The 17,340-nt window shown below is 43.3% G+C and overlaps 1 protein-coding gene across 3 annotated transcripts in view; it reads right to left on the reverse strand.

Moving 5' to 3' along the window:
- The window catches only part of PREP (prolyl endopeptidase), a 279,248-nt gene that overhangs the window by 61,992 nt on the left and 199,916 nt on the right, over positions 1-17,340 (reverse strand). For 2 of the 3 annotated variants that reach the window (XM_083731188.1, XM_083731187.1), the window contains exon 2: positions 572-625. In XM_083731188.1, the coding sequence (XP_083587314.1) occupies positions 572-616 (45 nt within the window). In that variant the 5' untranslated portion in view covers positions 617-625. Of the gene's footprint in view, positions 1-571; positions 948-17,340 lie in introns of those variants that run through there. The other variant, XM_083731186.1, reaches the window with a different exon arrangement.

Here is a 17,340-nt window from a genome sequence, read left to right on the forward strand (position 1 = left end):
TCTGGTTACTGGCCAATCTGATTGGAGGAAATTATGCCTTCCTGCTTGAGCAACAGGTGCTTGTTTTTGGGGCTCGTAGATTGTGCAAGACAAAAAAACGTGCCAACATTAAACTTCTGCAGCTCACGCTGTGTCGTTGAGTGGCAAAAGTGGCCCCCGATCCTCTCCAGGCATACCCACACCTGCCGAAATAACCCACGCCGGCCGTCCCCAGCAATCCCCACACCCTCAAGTAGTGGAGAGAGGCAGGAGATAAACGACACCGGTGGTTTGAGACCAAACCGGCCAGGTTGGAAAGACTGGTGTGTGGATGGGTGTGCAAAGGACACGGCCCTGCATCACACCTGCACCCATCCCTTCAAACACCTCTATTGCCGCATCAGGCTTGACGGGGAAAGTCTGCAGGGTGTGATAGATGCGGGAAGCCTTTCCACACCGGGGCGCCGGTGGCCGAGGAGGAAGCGAGGAGGCAGGAAGCCACCGGGTCCCGGAAGCTGCCCTAAAGACGGGAGCTGCCCGGGACTCCTGGGGGGGGCGTGTTGGGGGGATCCGGGGGCAGGGAGCCACTCACGGATGTCTCTTCGCGGTACACCTCGGGGTACTGGAAAAGCTGCATGCTGCTGCTGCTGCTGCTGCTGGCGGCGGCGGGTTGCGGGGAAAGGCAGGCGCCGTGGCGGAGCAGGCGGCAATGGGGCGGTGTGCAGGAAGAGGAGGGGCCGGGTGAGGCGAGGCGCCGCTCGGCTTCCCCTTCAGCCGAAGACAGGCGGGCTGGAGCTCCGCCGCCGCCGCCGCAGCCGCGAAAGGGCCCTCCCACTCGCCGGCGAGGAGCTGCCACCTCCGGCAAGAGGCAAGAGAAGCGAGCGGAGCAGGACCAGGAGGCCGCGCGGCTCCCCCTGCAGTAAAGCGCCAGCATGGCCGATGCCGTCCATGCATTCGAAGCTGGGATTTCTCCCAAGGCATTCTGGGAACTGTAGTTTAGTCCCTCAGAGACCGGCCGCCGCCGACGCACCTGAACCCCTTTGCAGCAGTAGCTCCCAGGATTCTTGACGGGGTCGGGGTGGGAATGTGCTTTAAATGTACGGTGTTTACGCAACCTGCCCCCCCCCTCAAACTCAGAAGCCGTGCTTACACACACACACACACACACACACACACACACACACACACACACACACACACACACACTTCCCCCATCACTTTCAGAGAGAGATAATTGTAGTTACAGATAGGTAGCCGTGTTGGTCTGCCATAGTCAAAACAAAAAAAATTCCTTCCAGTAGCACCTTAAAGACCAACTAAGTCAGTTCTTGGTATGAGCTTTCGTGTGCATGCACACTTCTTCAGGTATCTGAAGAAGTGTGCATGCACACGAAAGCTCATACCAAGAACTGACTTAGTTGGTCTTTAAGGTGCTACTGGAAGGAATTTTTTTTGTTAGAGAGAGATAAATTAGCCTTGTTCACGTGAAACAATAAACCACGAGTTTGTGAAATATTAATCTCTTGCTTCTTTATAATAGAGTCGTAGAGTTGGAAGGGATCCAAGGGTCATTTAGTCCAACCCCCTGCAATGCAGGAATCTCAACTAAAGCATCCATGACAGATGGTCACCCAACCTCAGCTTAAAAACCTCCAAGGATGGAGAGTCCATCACCTTCCGTGGGAGACTGCCCCCCCCCCCCCCGTCTTTAACAGCTCTTAATGTCAGAAAATTCTTCCTGGTGTTTAGTCGGAATCTCCTTTCTTGTAACTTGAAGCCATTGGTTTGGGTCATCCCCACTGAAGCAGGAGAAAACAAGCTTCCTCCATCCTCTATATGACAGCCATTAGATATTTGAAGATGGTTATCATATTATTTCCTATCAGTCTCCTCTTTTCTATGCTGCTACTCAGATCCTTCATCCACTCCTCACAAGTCTAGGTTTCCTTTCCCTTGATCATCTTGGTCACCCTCCTCTGCACACACTTCAGCTTGGCAATATCCATCTTAAATTGTGGTGCCCAGAACAGGAAACAGTATTCCAGCTGTGGTCTCACCAAGGCAGAATAAAGTCACACTATTACTTTGCTTGACCTAGACACTATATTTCAGTTGATGCAGCCTAGAATACCATTAGCTCTTTTATTTTATTTCATTTTTGCTGCTGCATCACACTGTTGATTCATGTTAAGCTTGTGGTCCACCAAGTCCCCTACATCCCTGGCAAGCCAGGTGTCCCCCATCTTATATTGGTGCAGCTGGTTATTCCTGCCTAAGTGCAAAACCTTACATGTATCCCTACTGAATTTCATTTTGTTAGTTTCTCCAACCTGTAAAGGTCATCTTGAATCCTGATTCCGTCTTCTGCGGTATCAGCTCTCCCTGCCAGTACAGTGGTATCTACAAATTTGTTAAGCATCCCCTTAATTCCTTCATCCAAGTGGTTTATAAAGATTTTAAACAACAACGAGTCTAGAACAGAACCCTGTGGCATCCCACTTGTCACTTTTTTCCAGTGACAAGTGGGGTGACAAGGAACCATTAGTGAATTTAGGGGTTTTCTGAATTTGCCATAAAGTAAAGAAGGTAAACGGCAGTTCCATGCGCTGCTCTGGTTCGCCAGAAGCGGCTTAGTCATGCTGGCCACATGACCCGGAAGCTGTACGCCGGCTCCCTCGGCCAATAAAGCGAGATGAGCACCACAACCCCAGAGTCGTTCACAACTGGACCTAATGGTCAGGGGTCTCTTTACCTTTAAACACATTTGAACACAATAAAATATACTTCTGAGTATAAATACATAAGATTGCAATGTGAATCCCAAGTGTGGCAAATGAGAGCTTCTATTTTCAACCCTATTTTTCTTTTCTCTGTGCCCATATGTATGTACATATACCTGCCCATTTAGTTGTGAAGAAAAGGGAATTTCAGCAGGTGGAGCTTGCATTACAAGCTATATTTGTTGAAATTTCCACATGAGAAGTATTTGTCATACTAGGCTCCTTTGGGAGATGCATGGGATATACATTTAATAGAGGAATGCAGCCTATTGATTTTTTTATAGTGTATAAATATACAAAATTATTACGATCACCGCACACCATAATTTTATAGATTACAAAATACGTGGGGTGATAGTCATCTATTTTATTCAGAGTAGACCTATTGAAATTAATGGATCTAATTTACTCATGTTCATTAATTTCAGTGTGTCAGTAAAATACTGAGTTGAATATTACCTGAAATTTACAATAAAAGGTGTATAAAATATAAACTCTTCACAGGGGTGGGGGGCCTGCTAAAAACATTTTTGTTTAGACAAGCATACCCAGATATGTAGAATGGTGATATGTGTTTTAATCCGTTTTTAGTTCATCACTGATTTTGATTTTTAAAAAATGTATTAAATAGTTGTTTTTAACTAGTTTTACTGATAATTTTATCAGTTTATATTCATTGCTCCACATGCATTCAAGTGGGACCAGAGTTACAAATTAGCTCTAAAGATCTGTCACTCCATCTTCACCTTTCATTCGATCATTTTGATATATCAGTAACTAGAAACTCTTAAAGAATTTTCCTTCCATTTTAATCTAATTTATCATTCTATTTTAGAAAGTTATATATTGGTAAGGAACCTGTGCTTCTGAAATGTATCAGGAGGTGGCAGCAAAACCACACCGTTTCTCTGTCTCTCTGACAGCAGTCGAAACATCTTAATTGTGCTTGGGTTGCCCTGACGAATACTTTACATTAGTATTTAAAATCTTAAGAACATTTTGATAAGAACAGCCAGCTTGATGGCAGTGTGCCTACAGATGTTCCCCTCCCAGTAATTAACCTTGCTTAAGTGGTTTCTATTTAATTGATTTTAACTGGTTTATGTTTATTCTTGCTTGACATCTTGCGTACATAGACATAATTTTCAGTGTATGAAATAATTAACTCTTTCCAGAGCATTTGCTCCTTTGTACCAAAATCTCTTGTGGTAAGCAATAGGTTTTGAAAACAGTAGGTTTATTATGTTCATTGTGAGTGTGGGTGTACACATGTTTGTGCATCTGTGCTTCTCTGCCTGTGTATATGCAATCTAAACAACAACTTAAGCAGAGCTGCCTTCAGGTAGCCTCTGGACCATAGCACAATGCAAGCAGTTCAAGCTATCCTCCTCTCTCCAGGGAGGGAACCCTGTGGTCCTTCTTCCAGATCTTGATGGGCTCTAACTACCATCAGCCCCAGTCAGCATAGCCAGTAGGGATGATGGGAGATTGTAGTCAATCTTGGCTTTATTTAATTGCACTGAGGTAGGGGCTGACAGTATACAGTGCTATTGTGTCAGTTTCTTGACCACTGTTTCCTATGTATTGTATGCTCAGCTCAGGAGGGGTTATAGTCCAACAAAACAGAGAGAGACTTTAAATCATCTGTCAAAAGTGCTGCTTTTCACCTTCTCAGTAGCACAAACTATTTATGTCCAAGGAGCTTGAGGTGATATATATCAGTGGTGTCCAAACTTTTTGCAAAGAGGGCCAGATTTGATGAAGTGAAGGGCTGTGGGGGCCGACCAAAAGGCCAACCAATGTTGTTGATCTTTTTTTAGGATTAAAGTTGTTTTTTAAGATTTTACCCCGGGAAATAAACTGCCACAGGAGCCGGATTAAACTGACCGACGGGCCAAATTAAGCCCCCGAAATGGACTTTGGACATGCCTGATGTATATGGTTTGCCCACCCTCCACCCCATTTATCCACCAAATGACAGGTTAGCCTGAGAGAGAGTGACTTGCTCAAGGACTTCCAGGAAGCTTCATGACTGAAAGAAGATTTGAACTCCTCTCTCCCCGGTCCTAGACTATATACGCCATCTTCATTGATTCTGAGTGGTCTAGGTGGTGGTAGGGTGAAGGTCATAGTCCTAAATGTGCTGAGGACAGAGACTTCTCAGAAAGGTGGCATTCCATAAGAGTGATTTTTAAAAGAATTGAAAAGATTAGTAACATTGTAAACATTATATTAGATATTAAAGTCATAATATATTAGGATTTTCATTGTGTAGTACTGGTTCATCCTACCCATGCCTCTGATTCCATCTTGAGGTCAATGCTAGGAAGTTTCATCCAGTTTCCCTTGCCTATTTCAGCCTATTTATGCATCAACAATATATAGAAAACATCAGGTTGGGGAAAGCCTAGACTATTTGAAGATCTGAGGCCTCTCATAGTACACTTGTAAGTACTCATTTCCCCCCTGTGTGGGGAATGGTTGTGAACAGTAAAATAGCTGTTGAAAGGGTTAATAAGTCCTTTTTCTCAGTTACCCAATTCCTTTGCTCAAAAATGACAGCCTCTTGAGCAGGGGTCAGCAAACATTTTCAGTAGGGGCCGGTCCACTGTCCCTCAGACCTTGTCGGGGGCCGGACTATATTTTGGGAAAAAAATAATGAACAAATTCCTATGCCCCACAAATAATCCAGAGATGCTTTTTAAATAAAAGCACACATTCCACTAATGTAAAAACACCAGGCAGGCCCCACAAATAACCCAGAGATGCATTTTAAATAAAAGGACACATTCTACTCTTGTACAGTAAAAACACGCTGATTCCTGGACTGTGCACAGGCTGGATTTAGAAGGCAATTGGGCCGGATCTGACCCCCGGGCCTTAGTTTGCCTACCCATGCTCTTGAGGATTCTTCTGACTTACAAAGAGTGCAAATGTGTGTTACATCTCATTGACCACTTATTCTTTTATCCATTTATATACTCCTGCTCATGATTTGTTCCTTCTGAACTAATAAGATTGCAGCTGTGTGCGTATGCAGGACAAAAACATGTTAATGATCATGTCTGTTGACTGACTTTATTTTTGCCTTTATTGTTGTGAATTGTACAATATTTGCTGAAGTACAATATTTACTGAAGCGCAATACGGGTTGTTAACATATCAGATGAACTTGCAAAAGGCTGCAGCTCATTTAAAGATAAATGCTATCTAAACCTTGTGAGGAATAAACCGATTGTGTCAAGAAATGGACCTTTCTCCTCAGATAATGTATGAGATTTGTGTAAAGTATGCAACTGTTGAATGGTCTTGCAAAAGACATAAGTAAGACAAACAAGAGTGAACAGGTTTTCTTTCACCTTCAATGTAAGGTAAGTGTCTGGAATAGTAATTATCAACAGAGCTGTTAAAATGAATTACTTAGAGAAGTGGTATATAAAGGTAAACTATTAAAGAGTAATTAAACTTTGCTAAGGTATGTGATTTTTAAAAAAATGTTTGTCAAAAGCTATGTTTAATTTAAAAATAGCAAAAGGTTGTCTCCCACTAGCGCACATTAATTCACATTGAATTTTCCAAGAGTGTTTAAAAGGGTTGTAACAGCCTGCCCCTCTCAAGACAGAAGGCAGATCCAAACAGTACATTTAAAGCACATCCAACACACATTTAAAGCAGATAATGTCCCCTATCTATGGAACTGTAGTTTGTTAAGGTGCTGGGAATTGTAGATTGGGGGGGTTACAGTTCCCAGGATGCTTTGGTGCAAGTCATGTGCTTTAAATGTATGGTGTGGAACTCTCCAGAAACTCCCAGATGTTCAGAGTTTACTAGTCTTGTCTCCTCATTCTGAATGGAGGGCTGAGCCTTCATCCCACACACTTATGCCATAATTGATGTTCCCTACAAAAGCTCACACCTGCAGCTCCAGGTAAGGAAGGGCTCACCTTGTCTGTCTGCATATTGCCAGATTAACAGTTTTAAAGCTGCAAAACATGATATTAATAAAACATTAATATTCATGTTTAGATGCATGTTATTTACATTAATAATCCCGGAAACAAATGTAGCTTCCAAAAATAATTGCTGCTCAACACCACTCTGATGGATCACTTTTATTCCTGTTTTGGAGGTGGGGAACTGAGATTAAGGTTGCTTTCTTTAATGGGGCATCCATATGAAACTGTCATCTGAGCCTGCTCAATCTCTGAGGTCATCTGTGGCCTTGTTCTGGGTGAACTGATCTTTGGAAGCTGAGTGGGTAGCTACTAGAAATATGGCCTTCTCTGTGTTGGCATCTTGATGATATGACACCACTTGTTTTTTTCCCCTCTTGAGTTTTTGTATAGGAACAGTATGCTCTGTGATCTCCCACTTTGCTGGTAGCGGTTCTGTTACTGCCTTGTAGCTATGTCTTAGCAAAGCAGCTTCTGCCAAACTGGTGCCTTCCAGATGTTTAGAATTGCTGCACTGGCTGGGGCTGATCCAAAACAACTGGAGGGCACCAAGTTGATGAAGGCTGTGGTGGAGAGTATTGACACTGGAGTATCCATGCTTGAAAGGAGAATAGGGCTAAAAGGACAAGCCATGATTTCTTTAGAATCACATTCTTGTTCTCCAGCCTTGAGCACATTACCCAGCCCATGTTATAAAACACTTGCATACGCAGAAAAGATTTTCCTGGGAGGAAAATGTGACTTTTCCCTATCTTCCTATCATGAGTTCACAGCTTTGTGTTATGCAAGATTTTTGGACGGTGTGTGTGGGGGAATCTGCTGAAACCAAGGGTATTTGACCCTGACCACAGACTTCTTATCCTTTTGCAAACAACACAAGCATTCCAATTGACACTAAGTGCTCTCCCGATATCTGATGTGAAACCTTCCAACCTTCTTCCACATAGTAAACATTCAGACACAGGAGGAAGCCATTTCCCTGCTAGCAGTTTTTCTTACATTTGCTTAGTATCAAGCTGCTCATATATTAGAGATGGGATCTTTAAGAAGCCACACCCATAGTCAAGGACTGATGCTGTTTACTTATTCTATTAATTCTTCCATGGGGCTGGTGTGATCTTCCTTCCAAGGGACTGCTCTGATTTATATCTGCTTAGCTTCAAAAATGCTGCAGAATCAGGTGCTCTTGGAGAATGGGAATTCAGAATTTGTATTTGTGAAACATGCTGGCTCTAGAAATCAATTAGAATTGTAAAGTTGGGAGGGACCCCAAGGATCATCTAATCCAATCCCCTGTTAATTCATTGCCTCAAAACATATAGCTTTTAAGACTTCCTCCCCACTCCCATTGTTTCAGGATTGTTATTTGTTTTGTTTCTCTCAACAAAACTAGGAAGTAAATCACAATTATTAACATTTTACAATTGGAGACATGAAGCTGGGATAGATTTGCTTGAAGTCAGCAAAGAGCTGGGTCACTTGTGGACCAATCTGAACCTAGTATAGACCTAAGGTTACCAGACGTCCCCATACAAAATCTATTGAAGTTGAAAAGTGACCCCGGATTCATTGAAAAAAACGTGGTAACCTTAGTATAGACCAGGGGTCAGCAAACTTTTTCAGCAGAGGGCTGGTCCACTGTCCCTCAGACCTTGTGGGGTGCTGGACTATATTTTTTTTTGGGGGGGGGGAATTGAATGAATTCCTATGCCCCATAAATAACCCAGAGATGTATTTTAAATAAAAGCACACATTCTACTCATGTAAAAACACACTGATTCCCAGACTGTCTGCGGGCCAGATTGAGAAGGCGATTGGTTCAGATCTGGCCCCTGGGCCTTAGTTTGCCTACTCATGGTATAGACAGACTAGGTGTTAAAAGCCTCTTGTGTGTGTCTGTGATTGGGAAAGTCTTATTTCTGCCATGGCCAGTGTGGTGCCCTCCAACTGTGGTGGACTACACACTCCCAGGGAAGTGGATGGCGCTGTGGGTTAAACCACAGAGCCTAGGACTTGCAGATTAGAAGGTTGGCGGTTTGAATCCCCGTGACGGGGTGAGCTCCCGTTGCTCGGTCCCAGCTCCTGCCAACTTAGCAGTTCAAAAGCACGTCAAAGTGCAAGTAGATAAATAGGTACCGCTCCGGCGGGAAGGTAAACTACGTTTCCGTACGCTGCTCTGGTTCGCCAGAAGCGGCTTAGTCATGCTGGCCACATGACCCAGAAACTGTATGCCAGCTCCCTCAGCCAATAAAGTGAGATGAGTGCCATAACCCCAGAGTCGGCCATGACTGGACCTAATGATCAGGGGTCCCTTTACCTTTACACACTCCAAGGACTGCACCTGGCCATGTTGGCTATCTTTGTCTCACATAATGCCTTGTCTTATACAATACCCTAAATCTCCACAGATATGTTTTGTGTCAGCAACACACACACTTGTCTAGTGGTGGTGAAAGAATGAGCCCAAATATGATTACTTTTGTCTAAAAGAGAAAAGGAATTTTATGGTTCAGCTCAAGAAAACCATCTGCTAAGAGAAATAGTTTGACTAAGATTTCCTCTGAGATTATATGTGAAATTTATTATGTGTTTTAATCTTTCATGGCATGAATGCAACAGTTTAGTCCTTTTGTAAAGCAGTGATGCAGTTGCAGTTCCAAATCTTTCATCCGTACGATCAGTTCTAGCAAGAGGAAGCTGCCTTTTCATTCATTGTATGGCTGCCCTGTCTCCCAGGCATGGAGAGTTTCCCCTTCGTGTCCTTTGTTGGATCCCTTTGGAAACATTCAAAACAAACAACTTCCTTTCTCTTCCCGTAGACAGAACAAGGAATATTAATGGCTATCTACCTGTGATAAGCTCTGTGCAGGTCTCATTTTACATGACTTGAAAGACTCATCGGTATAGCCAAGCCCAATTAACCTGTCTTGCTCTAACAAAACAGAGTTACCAAGGGGCTATACCTTATCACATAGCTCAGGGAAACAGTTCCGGCACAGCAGACTGATCAAAGGATATTTTCAAACACAAAATCCCCCAAACAAACAGAGCACACACTTGCATGTAGCGTCCTGGTGTCTATTTTGGATTTTTCTCTAGGCAGAATTCTAAAAGTAACAAGGATATTCACTGGCAGCAATCTATCACATTACATGAGAGAAAATAATATCCCGGCAACAAATTTCACTTCTCCTTTATCCACTTCTGAAAGTGTGCGTGTTTGTATAACATACTTGCATTAAGGATACAGATAGGTAGCCATGTTGGTCTGCCATAGTCAAAACAAAAAAAATTCCTTCCAGTAGCACCTTAAAGACCAACTAAGTCAGTTCTTGGTATGAGCTTTCGTGTGCATGCACACTTCTTCAGATACACTTCTTCAGATACTTCTTCTTCAGGTATCTGAAGAAGTGTGCATGCACACGAAAGCTCATACCAAGAACTGACTTAGTTGGTCTTTAAGGTGCTACCGGAAGGATTTTTTTTTGTTTTGCATTAAGGAAACATAAAACATACCAGTTGCGTAGAGTTATAGCCTATTTCTTTGTGCTGCTGGTGGTTTGCTTCCAGAGTATATAGAATTAAGAACGTGAAACATTTATTTAGCTTTAAAGTGTATGAATCGCTTAAGGTGATATTCAGCATTCAAATATTTCTTAAAACCTCATGAAATCTGTAAGAATAATACCATTGGTGGAAAAGTAGTCAGTAACACCACATAACACCAGAAAGAAATTCTAGACTGCACTAAACTTGACAACCATATGTCAGGAGTGCTCTGATGGTGTTTCCTGCTTGGCAGGGGGTTGGACTCGATGGCCCTTGTGGTCTCTTCCAACTCTATGATTCTAAGATTCTAAACTGTTACGCAGCCCACTTCATACAATTGTATCATAACAAGCTGAGACATGGACAAGCTCATGCAAGCAACCCCTTTCTGTGGTCATGATTTTAAACCAGGAAGTCTCTTATTACAATAGTTCCCAGTTTCATCCAAACCAGGAAAAAACAGGATCCTAAACTACAGTTTGAAGTTGGTTGAAGATCCTGTATTCAACAACTTGGAGCAATGGGGAAACACTAGGCGCCCAATGGTAAGTGACCAAGCATTAGCCCAATGGCAGCCTCGGGTGCTGCTGTTTGACAGAGCCTTGTTGACATCCAGTGAGAGAAGCTAGCCAAGAAAGAATTAACTAGCATACAGCATGCAACCACTAATGATGGCAACCTGGCCATGTTGACCAGGTCAGGTATAGATAGGTATGTTTATCGAGGGCAGGACAATCCCCAGGGGTCAATCATCCCCTTTGTCCATTATGCAGCCTTTTAAACCAGAATACCATATGTCAATTTAATAAAGCTGATTCTGTGTCGCTGGTATACACAGTGAAATAGTCCATGTGTAAAGGATTTTAGTTTTCTCCTTTTTTCAGAAGTGCTTCACAATAAAACAAATAGGAAGGTACCATGTTTTCACTATCAATACCTGAAGGATGAGCTGAATTCAAATATAAAAATAAATAAATTTTGTTCTAATTTAAGCAGTATCTTTTATTTCGTCTGTCCCATAGACCTAATCAGAGATGGTCCTAACCAACCTCTCGTTATAAGGTTTACGACAATGTGAAATGAACTGAAACTATAAAAATTAAGAAAGAAAAAATGTAATTTTATATCCTTTTCAAAATACTTCCTTAGGTTTACATACTTTCCTCTGCAGAGCTGCGTAATCATAGAATGATTCACTTAAGCTGTCAAAACGTAACTGTCTGCGCACATTTTTCTCCCACAAGCCACAAAGAGTCACATTGCTCCAACTATTTTTGAAAGGTGAGGACCCACAAAGTTCAGAGTTTTCACCATTTCTGCTTGCCTAAATGTCCAGACTGAGACCTTACAGAAACTGGTGGGGAGATGCAGGTTAGGTTTCTAATAATGCACCCAAACACATGATTTCACAGGCCGTTCCCCCACATTGTGACCACATGCTCACACACTGACTAATTTGCAAAATTCTCTTACAGCCAGTAATTGTGACCATTATACACCAAGTCCCCTTCTGAAAACAGACCAAATAAGTGAGAGTTAGATTGATCAAATACTGTATGTGTGTGAATAACATATCCCAAGATATATTGATACCTGATATGGAAAATAGAGATGCCCCCATGATAATGGAAATATGGGAAACAAAATAATGGATACTGTGCCTTCATTTAATGGCGTCCCGGGAGAATTAGAATGGATATTTTAGAAATATGTTTTCTAAATGTTCAGAGTCATTTTAAAATATCAGTTTTTAGTCTAGCTTCATCATCATTTTATTTTTCTTACCCTTTGCCAGAAGGTTGCAGGTTGAATATAAAAACAACATGCGATTAAAACAATGAACAGCAACTCTCATCTATAACCCCAAAACAATCATTCCATTAGGAGAAAGTTTTAACTGGAGGTTGCCTTAAAAACTGGATATTCGGCAGCTCTCTTTTAGAAATAAAGCACAGTGTGTCTGGGATTTATTATCTTTCTGTACCATCTCTCTGCTTACTCTCATCTAGTTGACAGTTATACATCTAACATTAAAAGTGGCCCACTTTCTCTTTTGGGCTCTGATCTGGAAATGGTTAAACCATAGCATTTGGAATTAACTCAGTGGAAATTAATGGCTCTTAATTCTTTTACTAGCAACCCTTGGCAGTTGCATCCTTTTTATAAAGTGTCCAAAATGTTCACTATATTATCTAAATAGTCCTTCCATCGTCCCTATAAGGTATCGTGGTAGCAGTAATCTAATGATATGTGTGGTGCTTTCAAAGGGAGGTTGAACATTTCAGGTTTAGCTAGCTGCTGTGTTTAATATTTATACAATACATTAGCTGCTTTTATCTTGCCCAAGGTAACCCAATGCAACTTACAATCAAGTATTTAGACTTTGGAAAGTGCTGTGGACCATTCTATGACTCTAACCATTTCTGAAGCATTACAGCCTCAACACCTATTAACAGAACACAACAGATTACAGATCATATCAGAAATATGGCACAACATCAGAACATGCACTTCTAAATTCCAGGCTTGGACAAGCTCCATGTAGTTTAGGCCATTTGATGAAATCACCTGGAGGTGTTTGCTTTGCAGTCAAATAGCATGCTTGCTTTGTTGCTGCTCTTCTATGATTCATTCATTTGTTCAAATTTGTTTATTTATGGGAGGAACATGTAGCTATCCTGCAGTTGTGGATTTTCTCGGCATGCAGATAAAGTGATTGAGGAATCTCTACCTCTTGAATATCTGTTTGCCACACAGGTGTTAAAAGCCTAGGAACTCTTGCCAGAAAAGAAGCTGGGAACCTTTCCCAAACTTCTTATATGGGGGTTTTCACACACTATCCTCCCCCCCCCCGCTTCACCCGGAATCATCTGGAGGCAGTCTTCCCTCTTCCACTGAACAACAACAAAAAAGACATCTCTTGCAGGCTGCTGTATTTTGTTTTACCATTATTCTGATGAACAGACCCTTTGAAAATTAATGGGTTTTGTAACTTTAATATGTGATGAATAGGCTGCAAGTCTTCTAGTGTGGTTTTATTTTAAGTTGTTTTATTTAGTCCTTTTTATTGTTGCATTTTATCTGGTATCTATTTTCTGTATATTGTCAATTTTTTTTGTTTGTTTAATTCTCAAAGCTATATTTGTTTTTCACATTTTTGCCAGTAGGAATAACGTAGCATTGGTTAAAATCACATTTTACTTAAGGTAAGTCAAGTGAGTTATGTAGATGGCAAAGCATAATTTTCCAAGTACTGCTTTTCCAAGTAGATATGGCCTCTGTGTATGTGTGTCTTCTTCTTAAGGGAAGATGGCAGCCAACAGTGCTCCACCATCTGTCACTGCAGCTGTGGTAGCAGCGGACAGCCCAGGGGCACCGACTGCCTGAAGCGCGGCAACTCCTCCACCATTGGTGCCGGCCGCTGCTGACATCATTTTTGCAGCCAGAGAGCCAGCTCCAGTGAAACCCGCTGCTCCCAGTGCTGCTGGGACAGCAATCGCGGCCACTGCCAAGCTGGCTACACCTCCCAAAACTGTAGTTACTAGAACACCCACCATATTGGCTTTAAGAGACCGACTCCTCTCCTTGCAGATCTGCAGCTACCTCCACCACGTTCTCTATCATATATTGTCATATTTGGAAAAAGACAGATTAGAGAGCAGTGGAAAGCCAAACAGGGAGACATTTGCAGTTGGGGGAGAGCTCTCTTAATCTTATCTTCTGATCTGTTTTTTTGCCATTTCGCAGTCAGACAGTTCTAAAGGATGGCACTCTGCTTTCTGGGCAGAAGTGAAAAATCGAGCTTCCTGCTTACACCTCAGTTAAAATGCAGGCTCCATTAGGGAACCCAAGTCCATACTCTCTCACATAGGGCAATGTTGCTGCCCATATACAGGGTGAGGCCTTTAAAAGAAGCCCCATGGATACAGAGTACACATGTTCCACGGGGCTGCATTTAAAAGGCTCACCCTCTAGAAACAGTGACGGCTAGTCCATTAGGGCAAATGGAGCACAGGTCCACCAAGCTCAGCTTGCCATCAGCCAGCCCACAACCTCTTGCCCATATTCTTTTAACCAGTCCAAGGGATGGCACCATCTACCACCTTCTCCTTACTTATCTTCAGTGTTGTAATTATGGAACTCAGCAAGCAGGAGGAGGAGAAAGCTAGAACTAGTTGGTGATTGGTTCTGGCTCCACCTACTGGCTTGGGTTCCACCAGCTGTTGGAATCCTTGGCTCTGGTGTCACCTACTGTTGACCTTCCTGCCTTCCTAATAAGAGGCAGGAATCAATGCTACATAGAACCTCACCACTTCAGTCAAGGTGGAGTGATGGATTTAGGCTGACCAGGTGGGTGGAGGAGAGGAACGTGCTCCTGCACCTTCAGTTTAAGTGTGGGGAGCTAGTAGCTCTCCAAATGTTGTTAGGCTCCACATTCCAACAGCTCCAGCCAGCATGGCCATTGGTCAGGAATAAAAGGAGCTTAAGTTCAGCAGCTTATGGACAGCCACAGGCTCACCACCCTTAGAAGAGGATATTTCTACAAGTGGAGCTTGTCATGCAAGCAACATTTGCTGAAATGGCCTTTTCTACACAACTATCAAGCATGGAGGAGCCCTGTCCTCATTTGCATCTGGCCACCCCTAGGTGGAGGCGTCCAACATGGTGCCATGTTCCCACATTCTACTTCAGCCCCTATTGTGACGTATTTAGCAGCATGCCCCAGATACGATTTGGGAATCACTAGCCTATGGAAGAGGGAGCCAGCTCTGCCATTGTTTAAGATTGACAGCTGTGGTAACCTGAGTCTCCCGAAAGGTCAGTGGCCAGCCCCACAGCCTCTTCTGTGCCTATCAGTGCCATCTCTTAAAACAACAGTTGCTTCCAGAAACCCTTCATCTCTTTTGCTCTTTGGGCCTGTCTTTCCTCTTCCTCCCAGTCCTCAGTCTCGTTCTCCATTCCGTCACTGGCGCACATCCTTCAACATCATTCTCTCCCCTTTCTCTATGTTTTTCCTGTTGTCGTTGGAAAGACCTTTGTTGTGATAGCCCTTCCTCCTTCCCCCACCCCTGCAAGGAAAAAGAATCTTACTGTTAAAACCCTGTTTTAAAAGGAAATCTGTCATTAAAATGCTCCTTCAGAACAAAATAGAGGGCCTTTTCAATGTCTAACAATGCAACTGTGAAGTAAGTCCCCACTTTGTAAGTGTAGTTTTAGGATTGCATCCTGATGAAGTAAGCCAGGAAAAGCTGCCAGATGATCACCTGAATTTTTTTAGTGCATTTATATCTCACCCACCCTGCAAGGAGCTCAAGATAACATCCATGTTTCTTTCCCATTGCCCTATTTTATTCTCACAACAACCTTGTGAGGTGATTCCTGCTGAGAAATCCACAGTTGCCCCGTGGACTTCATGGCTATTTGGAGATTTGAACATCCATTATGCTACACTGATTATCAGCTGCACTAGAACAGTTGTCTCCATCCTTTTAAGAGCCACCTTGCACCCCAACATTTAACTGGGCAACCTAATTCTTCATTTTGTTTACCATATGTTTGCATGGTGGCAGTGCTGCTATTGCAACCCATCTTGGATGAGGCCATGACCTGCAGTGGTTCCTGACCCACCACTTGAAGCCACGTGTACCCAGTGCCGGATTTATGTATAGGCTAAGTCGGCTGAAGCCTACAGCCTCTAAATCTAGGGGGCCTTGCCAGCCTGCCCCAGCAGGCAACCTCCCCACTCCCAAAATTGCAAACCCAAGACTTCATGTGAGGGCAGGGCAACTTGGGCCTCTATATCTAAGGGGCCTCGCCAGCCTGCCATCTCCCCAGTGCCGCAGTCTCCCCTCTCCCAAAATTGCAAACCCAAGACTTCATGCAAGGGCAGGGCAACTCAGGCCCAGCAACTATGAGACTCAGGGCTAGCCAGTGGGGCCCAATTTGAAGTGGGGCTCAACTTTTTTTTTTTGGTAGGCCCCCAGTTCACAGCCAAAGCCTGCAAAATCCTATAGATATAACTAAAATCCATCTAGATTGCCCTGGTGCAGGGGCCCCCTTAGGAGCGGCCCACGGGGCTCAATTTGGCCCAGTTGCTCCAATTGCCTTAATGTCAGCCCTGATGAGACTGTGCAGGGGTTGGACTGACAAGCCCTGCACCTTCTAGGTCCCTGGTGTCACTATTCAGAGTACTGACTCAAGGACCAGTTATGGAAATAAGGGGGGGAAACTTATTGGAAATCAGTTTTGTCACCTGTCCCCCACCCAAACCCCAGGATGATGAGCCCAGTCACCTTTTATTCACAGTTGCATAATCACTAAACTACAACATGGCCATAAACCTGTACGTTCAACTGCTGAAATACACACTCAATATGTAGCAATGGAGATTTATGTTACTGCTTTATGAATGAACGTGGTGTTTTATTAATGGACTCTGTATTTTTGGAATTACCTAAGAATCACTAATAGGGAGCTCTAGAATCTAACAGCTAATCAACTGAGTACTACCAAACAGCAACTCCTATTGCTGAAAGCAGGTAACCAGCCAGAAACGCTTCAGCTCAGCCTTTGCACTGTTGACTGAACACCCCCTGCTGTGCAGATAATGGAGAAAGCTCATAAATTGTATCCCTTCTGGCCTCCTGGCTAACTCTATTATGCTGGTGTAAACCCTGGTGCACCAGAAGCCCAGAATAGCAGCAAATAAAATCCACTCATACATTAGTGACTGATAAGACTTGTCAGCCAGTTCTTCCAAAGTCTTCCTAAATTATAAAGCTCTAAAATACAGGCCAAAAGAGATCGGGTCTGGAAAGAGCAAGCCATACAATGGGCACCACCAGTGAAAAGGCCCTGCTCTGTGTGGCTCCTGCCCTGTCATTTGATAGGGTGCCCACTTGCCCTCCTTCTTGACATGGTATGCTCTCTACTGGAGTCTCCAGGTCCAATATAAAGACCATAAGAAGGGAAAGCAGGGACCTTGAAGTTCCCAACAGCTGTTAATCAAGCAAGCAAGCACACAGGCCACCTTTGTCACAGTCAGGACACCTATGTCCTAGCCAGGCCTGCACCCAATC

This window comes from Podarcis gaigeae (assembly GCF_964106915.1).
Source record: "Podarcis gaigeae genome assembly, chromosome: 3".
NCBI classification, from domain to species: Eukaryota; Metazoa; Chordata; class Lepidosauria; order Squamata; family Lacertidae; genus Podarcis; species Podarcis gaigeae.